Raw genomic sequence first — 21,058 nt, 5'->3', positions numbered from 1 at the left:
ATTCAGGAACTATAGTGCTGTCGTGGCATGGGCAGACTCCTTATCTACGGAGATGGACACCTTAGATAGGGATACCATTCTAATGACCATGGAGCATATCAGAGATGCTGCCTTGTATATGAGGGATGCTCAGAGAGACCTTTGTTTACTAAGCTCTAGAATAAACGCTATGTGTATTTCTGCTAGGCGGCTCTTGTGGACCCGACAGTGGACGGGAGACGCCGACTCAAAACGGCATATGGAGTCATTGCCTTACAAGGGGGAGGAGTTGTTTGGAGAAGGCCTCTCGGACCTAGTCTCTACTGCTACGGCCGGTAAATCGATTTTTTTACCTTATGTTCCCCCGCAGCATTCTAAGAAGGTACCACATTATCAAATGCAGTCCTTTCGTTCCAATAAAAACAAGAAGGTACGAGGATCGTCCTTCGTTGCCAGAGGTAAAGGCAAGGGAAAAAAGCTGCACTCAGCTAGTTCCCAGGAGCAGAAGTCCTCCTCTACTTCCGCAAAGTCCACAGCATGACGCTGGGGCTTTCCGGGGGGGGGGGGGGGGTGTCAGATCAAGTGGGGGCACGTCTTCGTCTTTTCAGCCACGTCTGGGTTCAATCACAGGTGGATCCCTGGGCAATAGAGATTATTTCCCAGGAATACAGACTGGAATTCGAAGACATGCCCCCTCGCCGGTTTTTCAAATCGGCTCTGCCGGCTTCCCCGTCAGAGAGGGAGCTAGTGTTAGCGGCAATTCACAAATTGTACATTCAACAGGTGATAATCAAGGTTCCTCATCTCCAGCAAGGAGAGGGTTATTATTCATCCCTGTTTGTGGTACCGAAACCGGACGGTTCGGTCAGACCCATTCTAAATCTAAAATCCCTGAACCTGTACTTGAAGAGGTTCAAGTTCAAAATGGAACCGCTCAGAATGGTCATCGCCAGCCTGGAGGGAGGGGATTGGATGGTGTCCCTGGACATAAAGGACCTTCATATTCCGATTTTCCCCCCTCACCAGGCGTTTCTGAGATTTGCAGTACAGGGTTGTCACTACCAATTTCAGACGTTGCCGTTTGGGCTTTCCACGGCCCCGAGAATTTTCACCAAGGTAATGGCGGAAATGATGGTGCTCCTGCGCAAGCAGGAAGCCACAATTATCCCATACTTGGACGATCTCCTTATAAAGGCGAGATCTCGGGAGAAGTTGCTGGACAGCGTGTCTCTGTCCGTGAAGACGTTGCAGATGCACGGCTGGATTCTCAATTTACCGAAATCCCAGCTAGTACCTGCAACGCGTCTGACCTTTTTGGGCCTGATTCTAGACACAGACCAAAAAAGAGTTTTTCTTCAGGTGGAGAAGGCTCAGGAGCTCATAGCCCTGGTCAGGAACCTTTTAAAGCCAAAAAAGGTTTCGGTGCATCATTGCACAAAGGTTCTGGGGAAGATGGTGGCTTCATACGAGGCCATCTCCTTCGGCAGGTTCCATGCGAGGACTTTCCAATGGGACCTATTGGACAAATGGTCCGGGTCCCATCTACATATGCAGAAACGGATCACCCTGTCTCCCAGGGCCAGGGTATCTCTCCTGTGGTGGCTGCACAGTGCTCACCTCCTAGAGGGTCGCAGGTTCGGCATTCAGGACTGGATCCTGGTGACCACGGACGCGAGCCTCCGAGGATGGGGGGCTGTCGCACTGGGAAGAAATTTCCAAGGTCTTTGGTCAAGCCTAGAGACTTGTCTCCACATCAATGTCCTGGAGTTAAGGGCCATTTACAACGCCCTACGCCAGGCGGAGGAGTGGCTTCAGAACAAACCGGTTCTGATTCAGTCGGACAATATCACGGCAGTGGCTCATGTAAACCGCCAAGGCGGCACAAGGAGCAGAGTGGCCATGGCAGAGGCGACCAGGATTCTGCGCTGGGCAGAAGGCCATGTAAGCGCACTATCAGCAGTGTTCATCGCGGGGGTGGACAACTGGGAGGCGGACTTCCTCAGCAGGCACGACCTGCATCCAGGAGAGTGGGGACTTCATCAAGAAGTCTTCACACAGATCGTGGATCGTGGGGACTGCCTCAAATAGACATGATGGCGTCCCGTCTCAACAAAAAGCTAAAGAGGTATTGCGCCAGGTCAAGAGACCCTCAGGCGGTAGCGGTAGACGCTCTGGTGACACCATGGGTGTTCAGATCGGTCTATGTGTTTCCTCCTCTGCCTCTCATACCCAAGGTGTTGAGATTAATAAGACTAAGAAGGGTCAGAACAATTCTCATTGTTCCAGATTGGCCAAGGAGGACTTGGTATCCGGATCTGCAAGAGTTGCTCACAGAAGATCCGTGGCCTCTTCCTCTAAGGCAGGACCTGCTGCAGCAGGGGCCCTGTCTGTTCCAAGACTTACCGCGGCTGCGTTTGACGGCATGGCGGTTGAACGCCGGATCCTAGCTGAAAAAGTGATTCCGGAGGAGGTCATTCCTACCCTGATCAAGGCTAGGAAGGATGTGACATGGAAACATTATCACCGTATATGGCGGAAATATGTTTCTTGGTGTGAGGCCAGAGCTGCTCCTACGGAGGAGTTCCATTTGGGCCGTCTGCTTCACTTCCTTCAAATGGGAGTGAATTTGGGCCTAAAATTAGGGTCCATAAAGGTCCAAAGCAGCTCCACCATATTTGAAGGAATGTTCCATCGGTCGTGCTACATCGCCAACACAGAGGGGAGATCTCAGGGTGCATTTTATTAAGTCGAGTAGGGACATAGGGCCATCTATAATTTGTATACATATTCTTTCACACGAACACAAATAGAATTTAAGGCATTGCTAGAGTAAATGTTATTCCAATCATCATTGTCTAATATTTCGCCCAAGTCAGTCTCCCAAGCCCTTTCATGAGTTTCTTTATCTTCTGGGTAGTGAGGGTAGCAGCAGTAAAGTGTATAGGGTAGAAATAAGCCTTTTTGTAGCACGTTGCGAAGATCTAGGTCCTCCACAATGGTAAGAGGCCTAAAACTGAATTGTGATGCTACCGTGGAATGGAAATGTCAGGTTTGTAAATATTGAAAAAAAAGACTTACAAGGGATCAAGAATTTGGCCTGGATATCTGCAAACGTGGGGAAGGATGAGTCCTGTGTTATGTAATTTAGCAATCTGATTCCACTGTTCTGCCAACACGCAAAAGCAGCAGAATAACAGCACGGACGGAAGTCAGGCTTATCGAATAGTGGAACTAGAGGGTTAGGTTGTGGAGCGATCTTCAACTATTAGCCGCGTCCGCGAGTGCATATGGAGTGCAGCTTAAGAGTGGTAGCTTCTATCGTGACCCACTCCCTGTCAGATTTGTGTCCATTCCATAATACGCATTGTGCCAATCTAGCAGAAAGATAAGATTTGAAATTTTTTGGGACCTCTAGACACCACTAGAGGTGTGCCTCTAAATCACCTCATGTCTCACTCTAGGTCGCTTTTTGGACGAAATTATTTGGGCTGTGATATGTTGAAGATGCTTGAAGACATAGGGTGGCACCCGGATTGGCAATGTCTGAAATAAATAAAGCAATCTTCATAATAAATTCATTTTAACGGCATTAACACGGCCGATCCATGAAATATGATAGCCTCCCCAGTCTTCAAGATCTTTCTGAAATTGTGTTAACAGTTTTGGGTAGTTAGCTTGAAAAAGCTGCCGGTAATGGAGACTCCTAGGTATGTTATTGGGAGCCTATTCCACCGAAAGTGGAAAATTCCAGGATATCTTTAATATTCTGTGGAATATAGAATAGGTGTTGTTTTACGTTGCAGTTACATTATTGCTGCAACAAAGTTGTTTCACATATCAACCATGTAGATTCTGTCATCTTTTTAGAAAATGAAATAAAACATCTGATTAGTTGCTATGGGTAACACTTCTTGCCAGAGAGTTACCTGTAGAACAGAAATACAGTAAATAAATAATATATACATTTCTCAAATAAATGTGTTTGAATTTATTGCATTTTAATATTAACTGACTGTACTACAAATGCACATTTATAGGTTGCAGACTTTCAAGACAGTCATAGGCGCCGATTATCAGCGCATTGCAAAGGAAAGGTACGTGTCCTATAGGTAAAGAAATATACAAAAATTATTTAATTCCAGGTATATATATAATAAGAATAACTCTTGTTGTACACAACTTATTTGTGCATACATAATTTATATTTATAGAAGACAAATGTACAAATAGTGAGCAAAGGTCCTAATTCAAGGTTGATTGCAGAACAACATTTTCCTCTAATGGGCAAAACCATGTGCACTGCAGGGGGGGGCAGATGTAACATGTGCAGAGAGAGTTAGATTTGGGTGGGGTGTGTTCAAACTGAAATCTAAATTGCAGTGTAAAAATAAGGCAGCCAGTATTTACCCTGCACAGAAACAATATAACTCGCCAAAATCTTAATCTCTGCACATGTTATATCTGCCCCACCTGCAGTGCACATGGTTTTGCCAATTAGAGGAAAATATTATTTTGCAAGCAACCTTGAATTAGGCCCAAAAACTGGAAACACCTAGGAATTTGCGACACCAATGGCCCTATGTAATAGGGCCGGGGTTTGCCGGAGGTGCGGGATGCCGGCCATTCTCGGACGTTTTTTTAAAGCAGCAATCATCTACAAGATAGTTTTGCCTTGTAAATGATTGCTGTTTTAAGAAAACCTCGAAGATCGTCCAGCATCCCGCACCTCCGGCAAACTCGGGCCTTATTACATATGCCCCCCAAGTGTATGTAAAGCAGGGGTTTCCTTTCCACACAAGTGTGGTTCATGCATTGATCATTAAGCACATAACATCCCAGCGTGGGGTAATGTATTAAAATGTCGGCCTGCCTTGGATGCCTATAATTATAGCTGAAACTGAATACATTGTGATCCGTTCAGATGGTCAACAGTAACCTGTCTACATTCATAATGTTGACACCACACTTTCGACACTAGAAATGGACATGATTCATTATGTTGACAGGCACCACGTCGACATGAATGCTGAAGGTTAGGGTATTGGTTAGAAGGTTAGGTTGTGGGGGGAGGTTTAGGATTAGCATCAGAAGTGCTGCACAGATCTCCGATGGGGACCAGAAGACAACACTGCCTTCGGGAACAGGTATGTGACTGTTGGGCCTACCAGGGACTTTAGGTTGACATTCTCATGTTGACCTGATACATGTCTACCTAACATACCAGACCTGGAAACCACCTTAATGACTTTGAAAGAGGGACAATTTTTTGGGAAATATTTGACAGGTGCGTCAGTATCCAAGACAAGCTGATCTTGCTAATTCTTCATGAGCCATGGTGTTTACGGTGATATCAACATGGAACTCCAAGGGGAAAACCTTATAAGCAAAGGGAAATAAAGCACGTACTCCACTATTATGATACAAAGCATTAGTTAAAAGAGTAGCTCCAGACAGACGTCCCCAGGGCCATGTTGTACTGATGGGAATCTCACACAGTTTTGGGGCTAGAAAATAAATGCACAATGATAAAAATACTGTATGTTAGCAGCAACTAGAATTAGAAGGCTGATGAGAGGGAGTTGCCTGGATGGCAGTAGGGTAGGATGCTAGTTTTGTGCTTAATGGCCAATGTATCCTTAAATTAACATCCTGTAGCCAGCGGGGACCTCTCTGAAGGGCCCTATCCTGCTCTGACCACCAGTCAAAGGCTCTGGGTCTGCACTGGTTGCTATGGGCGTGGTGTCTCTGTCTCCTCACAGTTGGAATCAGTCCTGTGGCCTCCTTCCTAGGTTCACCGTGGGGTCGCCATTACCCTTGCTCTGTGCTGTTACTCCCCTCTGCATCCCCACTTCAGCTGTTGACTCTTGGGGCTGTGGTTGAGGCTGAGGTCTCCCACCTGCCACCATCTTCTCTTCATGTCCCTGCTACTTGGAGCTGCTGTTGTGTGCCGCTGGGGTAAGTCCAAGCGGCTGGGACCCGTGACGCACTTGGGGAATTACCTCCCTTATTTTACCCTGCTGCCATCTCTGCATTTAACTTTTCATGAAGCCCTGCTGCTGTGGTGAGTCAAGACTGTTGGGACGTATAGTGTCTTTAGGGTAATACTATAGTCTCCTCTGCTTTCATCTCTGCATTAAGGATGCTGGGACTTGTGGTACCTCGGGGGAATATTATTTCTCTATCGTCCTAGTGGATGCTGGGGTTCCTGAAAGGACCATGGGGAATAGCGGCTCCGCAGGAGACAGGGCACAAAAAGAAAAGCTTTAGGATCAGGTGGTGTGCACTGGCTCCTCCCCCTATGACCCTCCTCCAAGCCTCAGTTAGATTTTTGTGCCCGGCCGAGAAGGGTGCAATCTAGGTGGCTCTCCTAAAGAGCTGCTTAGAAAAGTTTAGCTTAGGTTTTTTATTTTACAGTGAGTCCTGCTGGCAACAGGATCACTGCAACGAGGGACTTAGGGGAGAAGAAGTGAACTCACCTGCGTGCAGGATGGATTGGCTTCTTTGGCTACTGGACATTAGCTCCAGAGGGACGATCACAGGTACAGCCTGGATGGTCACCGGAGCCTCGCCGCCGGCCCCCTTGCAGATGCTGAAACGAGAAGAGGTCCAGAATCGGCGGCAGAAGACTCCTCAGTCTTCTTAAGGTAGCGCACAGCACTGCAGCTGTGCGCCATTTCCTCTCAGCACACTTCACACGGCAGTCACTGAGGGTGCAGGGCGCTGGGAGGGGGGCGCCCTGGGAGGCAAATGAAAACCTTTTTTGGCTAAAAATACCTCACATATAGCCTCCGGGGGCTATATGGAGATATTTAACCCCTGCCAGAATCCATTAAAGAGCGGGAGACGAGCCCGCCGAAAAAGGGGCGGGGCCTATCTCCTCAGCACACAGCGCCATTTTCCCTCACAGAAAGGCTGGAGGGAAGGCTCCCAGGCTCTCCCCTGCACTGCACTACAGAAACAGGGTTAAAACAGAGAGGGGGGGCACTAATTTGGCGTTAGAAATATATAAAAGATGCTATAAGGGAAAACACTTATATAAGGTTGTCCCTATATAATTATAGCGTTTTTGGTGTGTGCTGGCAAACTCTCCCTCTGTCTCTCCAAAGGGCTAGTGGGTCCTGTCCTCTATCAGAGCATTCCCTGTGTGTGTGCTGTGTGTCGGTACGTGTGTGTCGACATGTATGAGGACGATGTTGGTGAGGAGGCGGAGCAATTGCCTGTAATGGTGATGTCACTCTCTAGGGAGTCGACACCGGAATGGATGGCTTATTTAGGGAATTACGTGATAATGTCAACACGCTGCAAGGTCGGTTGACGACATGAGACGGCCGACAAACAATTAGTACCGGTCCAGACGTCTCAGAAACACCGTCAGGGGTTTTAAAACGCCCGTTTACTTTAGTCGGTCGACACAGACACAGACAAGGACACTGAATCCAGTGTCGACGGTGAATAAACAAACGTATTCCTTATTAGGGCCACACGTTAAGGGCAATGAAGGAGGTGTTACATATTTCTGATACTACAAGTACCACAAAAGAGGGTATTATGTGGGATGTGAAAAAACTACCGTAGTTTTTCCTGAATCAGATAAATTAAATGAAGTGTGTGATGATGCGTGGGTTCCCCCCGATAGAAAATTATGGGCGGTATACCCTTTCCCGCCAGAAGTTAGGGCGCGTTGGGAAACACCCCTTAGGGTGGATAAGGCGCTCACACGCTTATCAAAACAAGTGGCGGTACCGTCTATAGATAGGGCCGTCCTAAAGGAGCCAGCTGACAGGAGGCTGGAAAATATCATAAAAAGTATATACACACATACTGGTGTTATACTGCGACCAGCGATCGCCTCAGCCTGGATGTGCAGAGCTGGGGTGGCTTGGTCGGATTCCCTGACTAAAAATATTGATACCCTTGACAGGGACAGTATTTTATTGACTATAGAGCATTTAAAGGATGCATTTTCTATATATGCGAGATGCACAGAGGGATATTTGCACTCTGGCATCAAGAGTAAGTGCGATGTCCATATCTGCCAGAAGATGTTTATGGACACGACAGTGGTCAGGTGATGCAGATTCCAAACGGCACAAAGGTGTATTGCCGTATAAAGGAAGAGGAGTTATTTGGGGTCGGTCCATCGGACCTGGTGGCCACGGCAACTGCTGGAAAATCCACCGTTTTTACCCTAAGTCACATCTCTGCAGAAAAAGACACCGTCTTTTCAGCCTCAGTCCTTTCGTCCCTATAAGAGTCATATCTGGCCAGGGATAGAGGAAAGGGAAGAAGACTGCAGCAGGCAGCCCATTCCCAGGAACAGAAGCGTTCCACCGCTTCTGCCAAGCTCTCAGCATGACGCTGGGACCGTACAGGACCCCTGGATCCTACATGTAGTATCCCAGGGGTACAGATTGGAATGTCGAGACGTTTCCCCTTCGCAGGCTCCTGAAGTCTGGTTTACCAAGGTCTCCCTCCAACAAGGAGGCAGTATGGGAAACAATTCACAAGCTGTATTCCCAGCAGGTGATAATCAAATTACCCCTCCTACAACAAGAAAAGGGGTATTATTCCACATTATATTGTGGTACTGAAGCCAGAAGGCTAGGTGAGACCTATTCTAAATCTAAAAAAATTTGAACACTTACAAAGGTTCAAATCAAGATGGAGTCACTCAGAGCAGTGATAACGAACCAGGAAGAAGGGGACTATATAGTGTCCCGAGACATCAGGGATGCTTACCTCCATGTCCAAAATTTGCCCTTCTCACTAAGGGTACCTCAGGTTCGTGGTACAGAACTGTCACTATCAGTTTCAGACGCTGCCGTTTGGATTGTCCACGGCACCCCGGGTCTTTACCAAGGTAATGGCCGAAATGATGATTCTTCTTCGAAGAAAAGGCGTCTTAATTATCCCTTACTTGGACGATCTCCTGATAAGGGCAAAGTCCAGGGAACAGTTGGAGGTCGGAGTAGCACTATCTCGGATACTGCTACAACAGCACGGGTGGATTCTAAATATTCCAAAATCGCAGCTGATCCCGACGACAAGTCTGCTGTGCCTAGGGATGATTCTGGACACAGTCCAGAAAAAGGTGTTTCTCCCGGAAGAGAAAGCCAGGGAGTTATCCGAGCTAGTCAGGAACCTCCTAAAATCAGTGCATCATTGCACAAGGGTCCTGGTAAAGATGGTGACTTCCTACGAAGCAATTCCATTCGGCAGATTTCACGCAAGAATTTTTCAGTGGGATCTGCTGGACAAATGGTCCGGATCGCATCTTCAGATGCATCAGCGGATAACCCTATATCCAAGGACAAGGGTGTCTCTCCTGTGGTGGTTACAGAGTGCTCATCTTCTAGAGGGCCGCAGATTCGGCATTCAGGATTGGATGCTGGTGACCACGGAGGCCAGCCCGAGAGGCTGGGGAGCAGTCACACAAGGAAAAAATTTCCAGGGAGTGTGATCAAGTCTGGAGACTTTTCTCCACATAAATATACTGGAGCTAAGGGTAAATTTATAATACTCTAAGCTTAGCAAGACCTCTGCTTCAAGGTCAGCCGGTATTGATCCAGTGGGAAAAACATCACGGCAGTCGCCCACGTAAATAGACAGGGCGGCACAAGAAGCAGGAGGGCAATGGCAAAAACTGCAAGGACTTTTCGCTGGGCGGAAAACCATGTGATAGCACTGTCAGCAGTGTTTCATTCCGGGAATGGAAACTGGGAAGCAGACTTCCTCAGCAGGCACGACCTCCACCCGGCAGAATGGAAACTTCATCGGGAAGTTTTCCACATGATTGTAAACCGTTGGGAAATACCAAAGGTGGACATGATGGCGTCCCGTCTGAACAAAAAACGGGACAGGTATTGCGCCAGGTTAAGAGACCCTCAGGCAATAGCTGTGGACGTTCTGGTAACACCATGGATGTACCAGTCGGTGTATGTGTTCCATCCTCTGCTTCTCATACCTAAGGTACTGAGACTTATAAGACGTAGAGGAGTAAGAACTATACTCATGGCTCCGGATTGGCCAAGAAGGATTTGGTACCCGGAACTTCAAGAGATGCTCACAGAGGACTTGTGGCCTCTGCCGCTAAGAAGGGACTTGTTTCAGCAAGTACCATGTCTGTTCCAAGACTTACCGCAGCTGCGTTTGACGGCATGGCGGTGGAACGCCGGATCCTAAGGGAAAAAGGCATTCCGGAAGAGGTCATTCCTACCCTGGTCAAAGCCAGAAAGGAGGTGACCGCACAACATTATCACCACATGTGGCAAAAATATGTTGCGTGGTGTGAGGCCAGAAAGGCCCCACGAAGAAATTTCAACTCGGTCGATTCCTGCATTTCCTGCAAACGGGAGTGTCTATGGGCCTCAAATTGGGGTCCATTAAGGTTCAAATTTCGGCCCTGTCGATTTTCTTCCAGAAAGAAGTGGCTTCAGTTCCTGAAGTCCAGAAGTTTGTCAAGGGAGTATTGCATATACAACCCCCTTTTGTGCCTCCAGTGGCACTGTGGGATCTCAACGTAGTTCTGGGATTCCTCAAATCACATTGGTTTAAAACCAGTCAAATCTGTGGATTTGAAGCATCTCACATGAAAAGTGACCATGCTCTTGGCCCTGGCCTGGACCAGGCGAGTGTCAAATTGGTGGTTTTTTTCTCAAAAAAGCCCATATCTGGTTGTCCATTTGGACAGGGCAGAGCTGCGGACTCGTCCCCAGTTCTCTCCCTAAGGTGGTGTCAGTGTTTCACCTGAACCAGCTTATTTTGGTGCCTTGCGCCTACTAGGGACTTGGAGGACTCCAGGTTGCTAGATGTTGTCAGGGCCCTGTAAATATAGGTTCCAGGACGGCTGGAGTCAGGAAAACTGACTTGCTGTTATCCTGTATGCACCCAACAAACTGGGTGCTCTTGCTTCTAAGCAGACTATTGCTAGTTGGATGTGTAATACAATTCAGCTTGCACATTCTGTGGCAGGCCTGCCACAGCCAAAATATGTAAATGCCCATTCCACAAGGAAGGTGGGCTTATCTTGGGCGGCTGCCCGAGGGGTCTCGGCTTTACAACTTTGCCGAGCGGCTATTTAGTCAGGGGCAAACACGTTGGTAAAATCCTACAAATTTGATACCCTGGCTAAGGAGGACCTGGAGTTCTCTCATTCGGTGCTGCAGAGTCATCCGCACTCTCCCGCCCGTTTGGGAGCTTTGGTATTATCCCCATGGTCCTTTCAGGAACCCCAGCATCCACTAGGACGATAGAGAAAATAAGAATTTACTTACCGATAATTCTATTTCTCGGAGTCCGTAGTGGATGCTGGGCGCCCATCCCAAGTGCGGATTATCTGCAATAATTGTACATAGTTACAAAAATCGGGTTATTATTGTTGTGAGCCATCTTTTCAGAGGCTCCGCTGTTATCATACTGTTAACTGGGTTCAGATCACAGGTTGTACAGTGTGATTGGTGTGGCTGGTATGAGTCTTACCCGGGATTCAAAATCCTTCCTTATTGTGTACGCTCGTCCGGGCACAGTATCCTAACTGAGGCTTGGAGGAGGGTCATAGGGGGAGGAGCCAGTGCACACCACCTGATCCTAAAGCTTTACTTTTTGTGCCCTGTCTCCTGCGGAGCCGCTATTCCCCATGGTCCTTTCAGGAACCCCAGCATCCACTACGGACTCCGAGAAATAGAATTATCGGTAAGTAAATTCTTATTTTTCTCATATGTCCTAGAGGATGCTGGGGACGCTTCAAGAACCATGGGGTATAGACGGGAACCGCAGGAGACATAGGCACACTTTAAGACTTTGGGTGTGAACTGGCTCCTCCCTCTATGCCCCTCCTCCAGACTCCAGTTTAGATTCTGTGCCCAGCGAGACTGGTCACACACAGGGGAGCTCTACTGAGTTTCTCTGAAAAGACTTTATGTTAGGTTTATTATTTTCAGGGAGACCTGCTGGCAACAGGCTCCCTGCTTCGTGGGACTGAGAGGAGAGAAGCAGACCTACTTCTCCGAGTTCAAAGGCTCTGCTTCTTAGGCAACTGGACACCATTAGCTCCAGAGGGTCCGATCACTTGGTACGCCTAGCTGCTCGTTCCCGGAGCCGCGCCGTCACCCCCCTTGCAGAGCAAGAAGAAAGAAGCCGGGTGAGTAAAAGAAGAGAAGAAGACTTCAGTGACAGCAGAAGACTTTAGTGTTGAGGTACCGCGCAGCGGTCGCAATGCGCGCCATGCTCCCACACACACAGCGGCACTGGCAGGGTGCAGGGCGCAGGGGAAGGTGCCCCGGGCAACATGAACACTGAAGTTTTAAACTGGCAAATAAGTGTATTAAAAGTGCCTAGGCACTAAATATAAGACCCCCGCCAGTATAATTTGTAGATTTTAGCGGGATGAAGCACGCCACTGAGGGGGCGTGGCTTAGCCCTCATAGCTCTCTCCAGCGCCATTTTCTCCTCAGAGACGCTGGTCCTTCCTAAACACTGCTGTATAGTTCAGAGTGAAAAATTAAGGGGGGGGGGGGGGGGGGGTCACAGTTGTTTGCTGTAATATAAGTTGAAATAAAAACACTATATCATGGGCGCTGGGGGAAATGAGCTGGTAAATTCCTTCTCTGTTTGCATGGCAGAATGTACTGGGGTCTATCCCTTATAGCCAGTGTAATGTCGGTGGGTGTTTGGTACACGTGTGTCGGCATATTTGAGGCTGAGGGCTCTGCCACAAAGGGAATGACTATGTCGGTCAGGGGCGTTTTAAGAGAGGAGGAGGCCCGTGTTCAGCCTCCTCCGTTCGGGCCCCCTCCTCTCTGCCCGGAGCGCTGTAGAGTCTGAGCTCCAGAGGGCTCAGACTCTACTGCGCATACGCAGATCTCCGGGAAAATGTCGCGGTGGCCATTTTCCCTGAGATTTCTCTACTGCGCATGCGCAGAACTCCGTGAAAATGGCCGCTGATCCATTTTCACTGTGTTCCAACAGCGCTGCAGATGCCGGCGCTGGACTTCGGAGGGGTGAGTATTTTAAAAATAGGTGCAGTGTGTGCGGTGGGGGCACCATGTGGACTCAGGGGCCCGTGTGCACCGCCCACACTGCACCCATTATAGAAACGCCAGTGATGTCGGTGCTGTCTACTCCTAATGGTACTTGGTACATGTCAATATGTTAACATGTCAGTAGAGGTATATTTTTCCCAAGAGAAAACTATATGGGAGACACAGACGAGGGGGGTGTCCCTGTCGGCACCAACAATATCTGACTGGGTGGATATGGACATCATAATGTGATGCATATCAGATAAAGCTATACCTATATGTAATATGTATGTATAGTAAGATTATATAGGTCTGTGGCAAGATCACAGACGTGATAATATTTATGGAGGGAGTCGTATTCATTGAATGGATTCTCTCAGACCCCTCAGGGTCGCAAAATTTTTATTTTGCCCAGTTACTACTCCCTGAGATCGACTCGAATAATCTTTCTTAGGTCGACCATAATGTTTCCTGATCAGATCCTCGAAAATTGGCATTCAGTACCTGTTCATACACATTAGAATATTAACGTCACTAGGGACCTTGCTGTTCCTGACAAAATATATGTATACGTATTGGATATGTGTGTGTGTGTGTGTGTGTGTGTGTGTGTGTATATATGTATATATATAAATAAATATATATTCATATATGTGTGTGTGTGTATATAGGTGCATTGGAAGGTATATATGTATATTGAATGCTGAGGTAAAGTTTTTCCTTCTCAATGGATAGAAGGTGAGAGTCACTCCCTGTTCCTGTTCTGCACGGGCCCTGTCACGAAGGATCGTATGCAGGAAGATATATGATACTCTAAGTATGTGTCCGCATGTCCGTTGATTATACTTGCATTACATGCGCATGGGGGAGTAGTTGTATGCAACTTAAATAGAGTCATATCTATATCATTGCAGCATACTGCCGTGCGACTACAAGGGATATAGGACTCTTGTTTTCGCGGGCCACTTCCATGGCGGTCTCGACTAGGAGAGCATTGTGGATTCACCAATGGAATGCTGAGGCTGACTCCGAGAAGAACTGGAGTATCTTCCCTATGAAGGTGAAACCTGGTTTGGGGATGGCTTTGTTAAGTTGATCTCGGCAGATACCACTGGTAAGTCTACCTTCTTGACCTATGTTCCCTCACGACGGTTGGTGACGCATTTTTGTAGGATGCAGTCATTTCGACCGAATGGATACGGTTTTCCCTTTCTTTGCAGGTAGAGGAAGGTGAAAAGGCAAGAGGTCAGCAGCCTTTTCAAGTTCGCAGAAGCAGAATTCATCCTCTGTTTCTACCACATCCACCGCAGGTTGCTGGGACTATCTTGCGGGAGCCCACACCGGTGGGACCATGTCTAATACTCTTCAGTCAGTCCTGGAATGGACATGGACCAGTGAGTTTAAGAATAGAGTCCAAAGGGGGACATACTGGAGTTCCAGACGATTCCCCTCACTGATTTTTCAAAATCTCCTGTGGACGGGGAGGTAGTATGCGACGCCATACTAGGTCAGGATCAGGTCATTGTCCTGCTGTCCCGGTCATAAAAAAAACAAAAAAAGCTGTTGTTCAAGTTTTTTCGTGCTTCTGAGGCCGGAAGGCCGGGGCAGAACAATTCCAAACATTTTCTACTTAAGAAGTTGAACTACAAGATGGAATCTCTCAAGGCAGGGATCTCCAATCTGTTAAAGGAGAAAGAGGGACTAAATACGGTTCTTCCGCATTAGGCTTACCTGGGTTTGCTATTCAGGATTCTCAGTGCCAATTCACCGGAGTGATGGCGGTATGATGATTTCCTTCAATAGTAAAAGCACTATTACTCTGTACTGGGACGCTCTCCTGCGTACGGGGAGGGCAAGAACAAGTGGTGCAAAACGTTGTTTTATCCCTGACGGAGCTTCAACAAGGTGGTTGGCTCCTGAATTTGCCAGAATCACGGTTGATCCCAACGACGCGGTTGTCGGCGTTGGGAAAACTATTGGATACAGAACTGTTGAGAGTTTGTTTCTTCCAATGGAAACAGCTCTGAAGATCCAGAGTCGGGTCAGATCTACAACAGTGTCAATCCATCAATACGTTCCATTGATGAAAAAGAGGGTTGCGGCCTACGAGGCCATTCAGTGAACAGGTTAAATGCCAGAGTGTTGTTAGCGGGACCAGTTGGACATGTGGTCCGGGTCTCACCTGCACATGCACCGGATAATAATCTTATCTTCCAGGACCAGAATTTCTCTCCTGTGGTGGCTGCTCAGTACTCACCTCCTAGACGGAAGAAGGTTCGGGATCCAGGATGGGATCCTGGTGTCCATGGATTCAAGTCTCCAGGGCTGGGGAGCAGTCATTCAGGGGGAAACAAATTTCCAGGGAAAATGGTCAAGCCAGGAAGCTTGTCTGCACATAAACATTCTGGAACATCTTGTTCGTGGTCTGCCCGTCTTAATTCAGTCGGACAACATACAGCAGTGGCGTACTTGGAGAGCAGAGCGGAGATGGCAGAAGTCACAAAAGTTTTTCACTGGGCGGAAAGGCATGTAAAAGCTCTGTCAGCGATCTTCATTACGGGTGTAGACAACTGGGAAACTGACTTCCTCAGCAGACACGATCTCCATTCAGGAGAGTGGGGTCTTCATCAAGAGGGCTTTGCAGAAGTGTCAAGTCGTTGGGGAATTCCTCAAATAGACATGTTGATGTTTCGCCTCAACAAGAAACTTCAAAGATATTGTTCCTGGTCGAGGGACCCTCAAGTAATAGAGGTGGACGTCCTGGTGACACCGTGGGTGTTTCAGTCGGTCTAGGTGTTCCCTCCACTTCCACTCCTTCCAAGGTGATAAAGATCATGAGAGGAACATGGGTTCAGGCGACACTCATTGTTCCAGACTGGCCAAGGAGGGCTTGGTATCCAGGTCTTCAGGAGTTGCTCATAGAAGATCCCTGGCCTCTTCCTCTTCGAGAGGTCCTGTTACAACAGGAGCAGTGCGTGTATCAAGACTTACTGCGGCTGCGTTTGACGGCATGGCGGTTGAACGCCAAATCCTAGCCCGGAAGGGTATTCCCAGTGAAGTCATTCCCACACTTCTTCAGGATAGCAAAGAAGTAACGGCAAAGCATTACCACCGTATCTGGAGAAAATATGTGTCTTGGTGTGAATCCAAAAAAGCTCCTACGGAGGATTTTCCGCGGGGGCGGTTGCTCCGTGTTCTGCAAGCAGGTGTGGATACGGGCCTAAAGTTAGGCTCCATTAAAGTACAAATTTCGGCCTTATCAATTCTCTTCCAGAAGGAATTGGCCTCCATTCCAGAAATACAGACCTTCTTGAAAGGCGTGTTGCACATCCAACCTCCCTTTGTGCCCCCTGTGGCTCCATGGGTTCTTAATGTGGGGTTGCAGTTCCTGCAATCTCATTGGGTTGAACCTTTACGTAAGGTTCCATTGAAATTTCTTACTTGGAAAGTAGTCATGATGTTGGCCTTAGCATCCGCAAGGCGGGTATCTGAATTGGCGGCTTTGTCTCACAAAAGCCCCTATTTAATCTTCCATGCTGATAGAGCAGAGTTGAGAACTCGTCAGCAATTTCTGCCAAAAGTGGTTTCACGTAAACCAGCATATTGTGGTGCTAGTGACTACTGACACCTTGGCGGAATCGAAGTCTCTCGATGTGGTCAGAGCTTTGAAAAGCTATGTCGCCAGAACGGCTCATATAGGGAAAACAGAGTCTCTTTTTGTCCTATGGGCTCCCAACATGATTGGGGCTACTGCTTCCAAGCAGACTATTGCGCGCTGGATCTGTGCTACGATTCAGCAGGCTCATTCTACGGCAGGATTGCCGTTACCGAAATCGGTGAAGGCCCATTCTACTAGAAAGGTGGGCTCATCCTGGGCGGCTGGCCGAGGGGTCTCGGCATTAGAGCTTGGCCGAGCTACTACTTGACCGGGATCAAACACCTTTACGAAGTTTTACAAGTTTGATGCCCTGGCTGATGAGGACCTCTTGTTTGGTCATTCGGTGCTGCAGAGTCGTCCACACTCTCCCGCCCGTTCTAGAGCTTTGGTATAAACCCCATGGTTCTTGAAGCATCCCCAGCATCCTCTAGGACGTATGAGAAAATAGGATTTAATACCTACCGGTAAATCCTTTTCTCTTAGTCCGTAGAGGACGCTGGGCGCCCGTCCCAGTGCGTACTGTATTATATTGGGTATGTTTACACACATGGTTTGTTGTGTTTAAGTCAGCCTGTGGCTGATGATGTTCATGCCATGGCATGCGTTGTGCTGTTATTGGTTGTGTTACGCTTTATGTCAGCGTATTGCTGCATATTCTTCATGCCGTCGGCTGGTGTTCTATTGAATGCAACGTTCTGCGGCATACTGAGGTGTGAGCTGGTAAGATGCTCACCGTGGTTTAACAATAAATTCTTTTCTCTAAATGTCCGTCTCCCTGGGCACAGTTACTTAAACTGGAGTCTGGGGGAGGGGCATAGAGGGAAGAGCCAGTACACACCCAATCAAAGTCTTAAAGTGTGCCTATGTCTCCTGCGGATCCTGTCTATACCCCATGGTTCTTGAAGCATCCCCAGCATCCTCTACGGACTAAGAGAAAACGATTCACCGGTAGGTATTAAAATCCTATTTCTCTTACGTACTAGAGGATGCTGGGGACTCCAAAAGGACCATGGGGGTATAGACGGGATCCGCAGGAGCTTGGGCACACTAAAAAGACTTTGACTGGGTGTGAACTGGCTCCTCCCTCTATGCCCCTCCCCCAGACCTCAGTGAGACTCTGTGCCCAGGAGTGACTGGACACACACTAGGGGAGCTCTACTGAGTTTCTCTAGAAAGACTTTTGTTAGGTTTTTTATTTTCAGGGAGACCTGCTGGCTACAGGCTCCCTGCATCGTGGAAGTGAGGGGAGAGAAGTCAGACCTACTTCTGCTTAGTTAAGGGCTCTGCTTCTTAGGCTACTGGACACCATTAGCTCCAGGGGGTTCGGTCACTTGGTTCGCCTAGCTGCTTGTTCCCGCGCCGTCACCCCCCTCACAGAAGACAGAAGCCGGGTGAGTATTAGAAGAACCGAAGACTTCAGACGGCAGAAGACTTCAGTAACGGTGGTACAGCGCAGCACTTCATGCTCCCACACACACTTCACCAACGGCACTCACAGGGTGCAGGGCGCTGGGGGGGAGCGTTCTGGGCAGCAGTTACTGAGATCTTTGGAACTGGTAAAAGCCATATTCGGTGCCCAGGCATCGTATATAAGACCCCCGCCAGTATAAACAATTTAAATTTGAGCGGGACTGAAGCGTGCCGGGAAGGGGCGTGGCTTAGCCGCACAGCTCACCAGCGCCATTTTCTTCTCTCCACAGCCGCTGCAGAGAACGCTGGGCCGGACCTCCAGGCTCCTTGCAAGTAAAAGGGAGCAAAACGGGGGCGGGGCACAAATAATTTTGGTGCTTTTATTATTATTATACAGCACTGCTGACATATATTATTGTTGTGTAGTATATGGGCGCTGGGGTGTGAGCTGGCATACTCCCTCTGTGTTTCCCTGTAGGCTGTCCCCTTTTGCCAGTGTGTGTGTTGGGTGTCGGTACTTTGTGTCGGCATGTCTGGGGCTGAGTGTTCCTGGAGGAAGTTACTGGGGGTGCAGAAAAGGAGCTGGAAATGGCTCTGCTGATTGGGTTGCTATATTGAGTACACTTAATGCTAATGTGGCTTTGTTGTCTAAGAGTCTTGATAAATCTGATTCTCAGACACAAATATGGAGAAAATCCATGGAGGATGCTTTAGCTCAGGTGCAGACCCCCTCGGTCACAAAAACGTTCATTTACCCAGATGGTAGATACAGATGCCGACACGGACTCTGATTCCGATGTCGATTTTAATGAGGCTACTTTACACCCAAGGGTAGTTAAGAGTATTCAGTACATGATTGTGGCTATTAAAGATGTCTTAAGTATCGCTGACGAACCTGCTGTTCAGGAAACAAGGATTTGCCTTTTTAAAGGGAAAAAACCTGAGGTGAAGTTTCCCCCCTCTCATGAAATGAATGCGCTTTGTAAAAAAGCTTGGGAGTCGCTGGACAAGAGGTGGCAGATTCCCAAGAGAATTTTTATGGCGTATCCTTTCCCCTCTGATGACAGGGAAAAATGGGAGTCGTCTCCGAATGTCAACAAGGCTCTATCCCGTTTGTCCAAGAAGGTGGCGTTTCCGTCCCCTGACACGGCAGCGCTCAAGGATCCGGCAGATCGCAAGCTGGAGAGGTCTTTGAAGGCCATTTTCGTTAATACTGGTGCATTGCTCAGACCTGCTGTGGCGTCGGTATGGGTGAGTAGTGCTATTGCTAAATAGGCTGATAATTTAGCTTCTGATATGTATACCCTTGATAAAGACAATATTCTTTTGACTCTTGGTTATATCAAGGACACTGCAGATTACCTAAAGGATGCGGCGAGGGATGTTGGCCTCTTGGGATCAAGAGCCACTGCCATGGCGGTCTCGGCCAGGAGGGCGCTGTGGATCCATCAATGGAATGCTGATGCGGACTCCAAGAAAAATATGGAAGCTCTCCCCTTCAAAGGTAGTGTCTTGTTTGGTGACGGCCTGGCTGACCTGGTGTCTACCGCTACTGCGGGTAAGTAATCTTTTCTTCCTTATGTTCCAACACAACAGAAAAAGGCACCCCATCAACAGATGCAGTCCTTTCGACCTAATAAATACAAACGAGGTAAACGCTCGTCCTTCCTCGCTTAAAAGGGTAGAGGAAGGGGAAAGAAGTCGCCTGCAGGATCAGGCACCCAGAACCAAAAGTCCTCCCCGCCTTTACCAAGTCCACCGCATGACGCTGGGGCTCCCCTGCAGGAGTCCGTGCCGGTGGGGGGCCATCTCCGGATCTTCAGTCAGGTCTGGTTTCAATCAGCCCTGGATCCTTCGGTCTTAGACATAGTGTCCCAAGGGTACAAGCTGGACTTTCAGGAGATGCCCCCCCCCCCCCCCCCGCCACTTTTACATATCGGCCTTGCCAGTTTCTCTTCCAGAAAGAGAAGTAGTAAATGCTGCAATAGAAAAGTTGTGTCAACAGAGGGTCATTGTTCCCGTTCCCCCGTCCCGTTCTATTCGAGCCTCTTTGTCGTACCGATTCTGAACCTAAAATCCCTCAATCCATACTTGAAAACTTTCAAGTTCAAGATGGAATCTCTTCGAGCTGTGATCTCCAGCCTAGAAGGGGGGGATTTTATGGCGTCAGTCGACATAAAGGATGCCTACTTACACGTCCCAATTTATCCTCTGCATCAGGCCTTCCTGAGATTTGCTGTGCAGGATTGTCATTACCAATTTCAGACGTTGCCGTTTGGGCTTTCCACGGCCCCGAGGGTTTTCACCAAGGTTATGGCAGAAATGATGGTACTCCTTCGCAGGCGAGGGGTCACAATTATCCCGTACTTGGACGATCTCCTGATAAAGGCGAGGTCAAAGGAACAATTGTTAAAGAATGTGGAACTTTCCCTGACAGTTCTGCAACATCACGGTTGGATTTTAAATTTGCCAAAGTCTCAGTTAATTCCGATGACTCGGCTGCCCTTCCTGTGCATGATCCTAGACACGAAGCTTCAGAGAGTGTTTCTTCCGGAGGATAAAGCTCTAGAAATACAGACCATGGTCAAGGAGCTTTTGAGACCGACAAGAGTGTTGATTCATCAATGCTCTCGAGTGTGGCGGCTTACGAGGTCATTCTGTTTGGTGGGGTTTCATGCCAGGGTGTTTCAGTGGGACCTGCTGGACAAATGGTCCGGGTCTCACCTACACATGCACCGGAAAATAAGTCTATCTTCCAGGGCCAGGATCTCTCTCCTGTGGTGGCTAAAAAGCTCTCACCTCCTAGAGGTACGCCGTTTCGGAATCCAGGACTGGGTCCTGCTCACCACAGATGCAAGTCTCCGAGGCTGGGGCGCAGTCGCGCAGGGAAGAAGTTTCCAGGGAAAATGGTCAAGCCAGGAATCTTCTCTCCACATAAATGTTTCCGAGTTAAGAGCCATTTACAACGGCCTCCTGCAAGCGAAGAGCTTTC

General features: G+C 48.3%; 1 protein-coding gene across 5 annotated transcripts in view; it reads left to right on the top strand.

Moving 5' to 3' along the window:
• The window catches only part of RNF212 (ring finger protein 212), a 476,056-nt gene that overhangs the window by 206,590 nt on the left and 248,408 nt on the right, over positions 1 to 21,058 (top strand). For 4 of the 5 annotated variants that reach the window (XM_063925682.1, XM_063925683.1, XM_063925684.1 and 1 more), the window contains exon 5: positions 4,017 to 4,073. The exons of the other annotated variant lie outside the window; for it this stretch is intronic. In XM_063925682.1, the coding sequence (XP_063781752.1) occupies positions 4,017 to 4,073 (57 nt within the window). The remainder of the gene's footprint in view (positions 1 to 4,016; positions 4,074 to 21,058) is intronic. 5 annotated transcript variants of the gene reach the window in all.

The sequence above is a fragment of the Pseudophryne corroboree genome, chromosome 6 (genome assembly GCF_028390025.1).
Source record: "Pseudophryne corroboree isolate aPseCor3 chromosome 6, aPseCor3.hap2, whole genome shotgun sequence".
Lineage (NCBI taxonomy): Eukaryota > Metazoa > Chordata > Amphibia > Anura > Myobatrachidae > Pseudophryne > Pseudophryne corroboree.
Note: the sequence above shows the minus strand (reverse complement) of the source record. Positions and strands in the feature narration are given on the sequence as shown.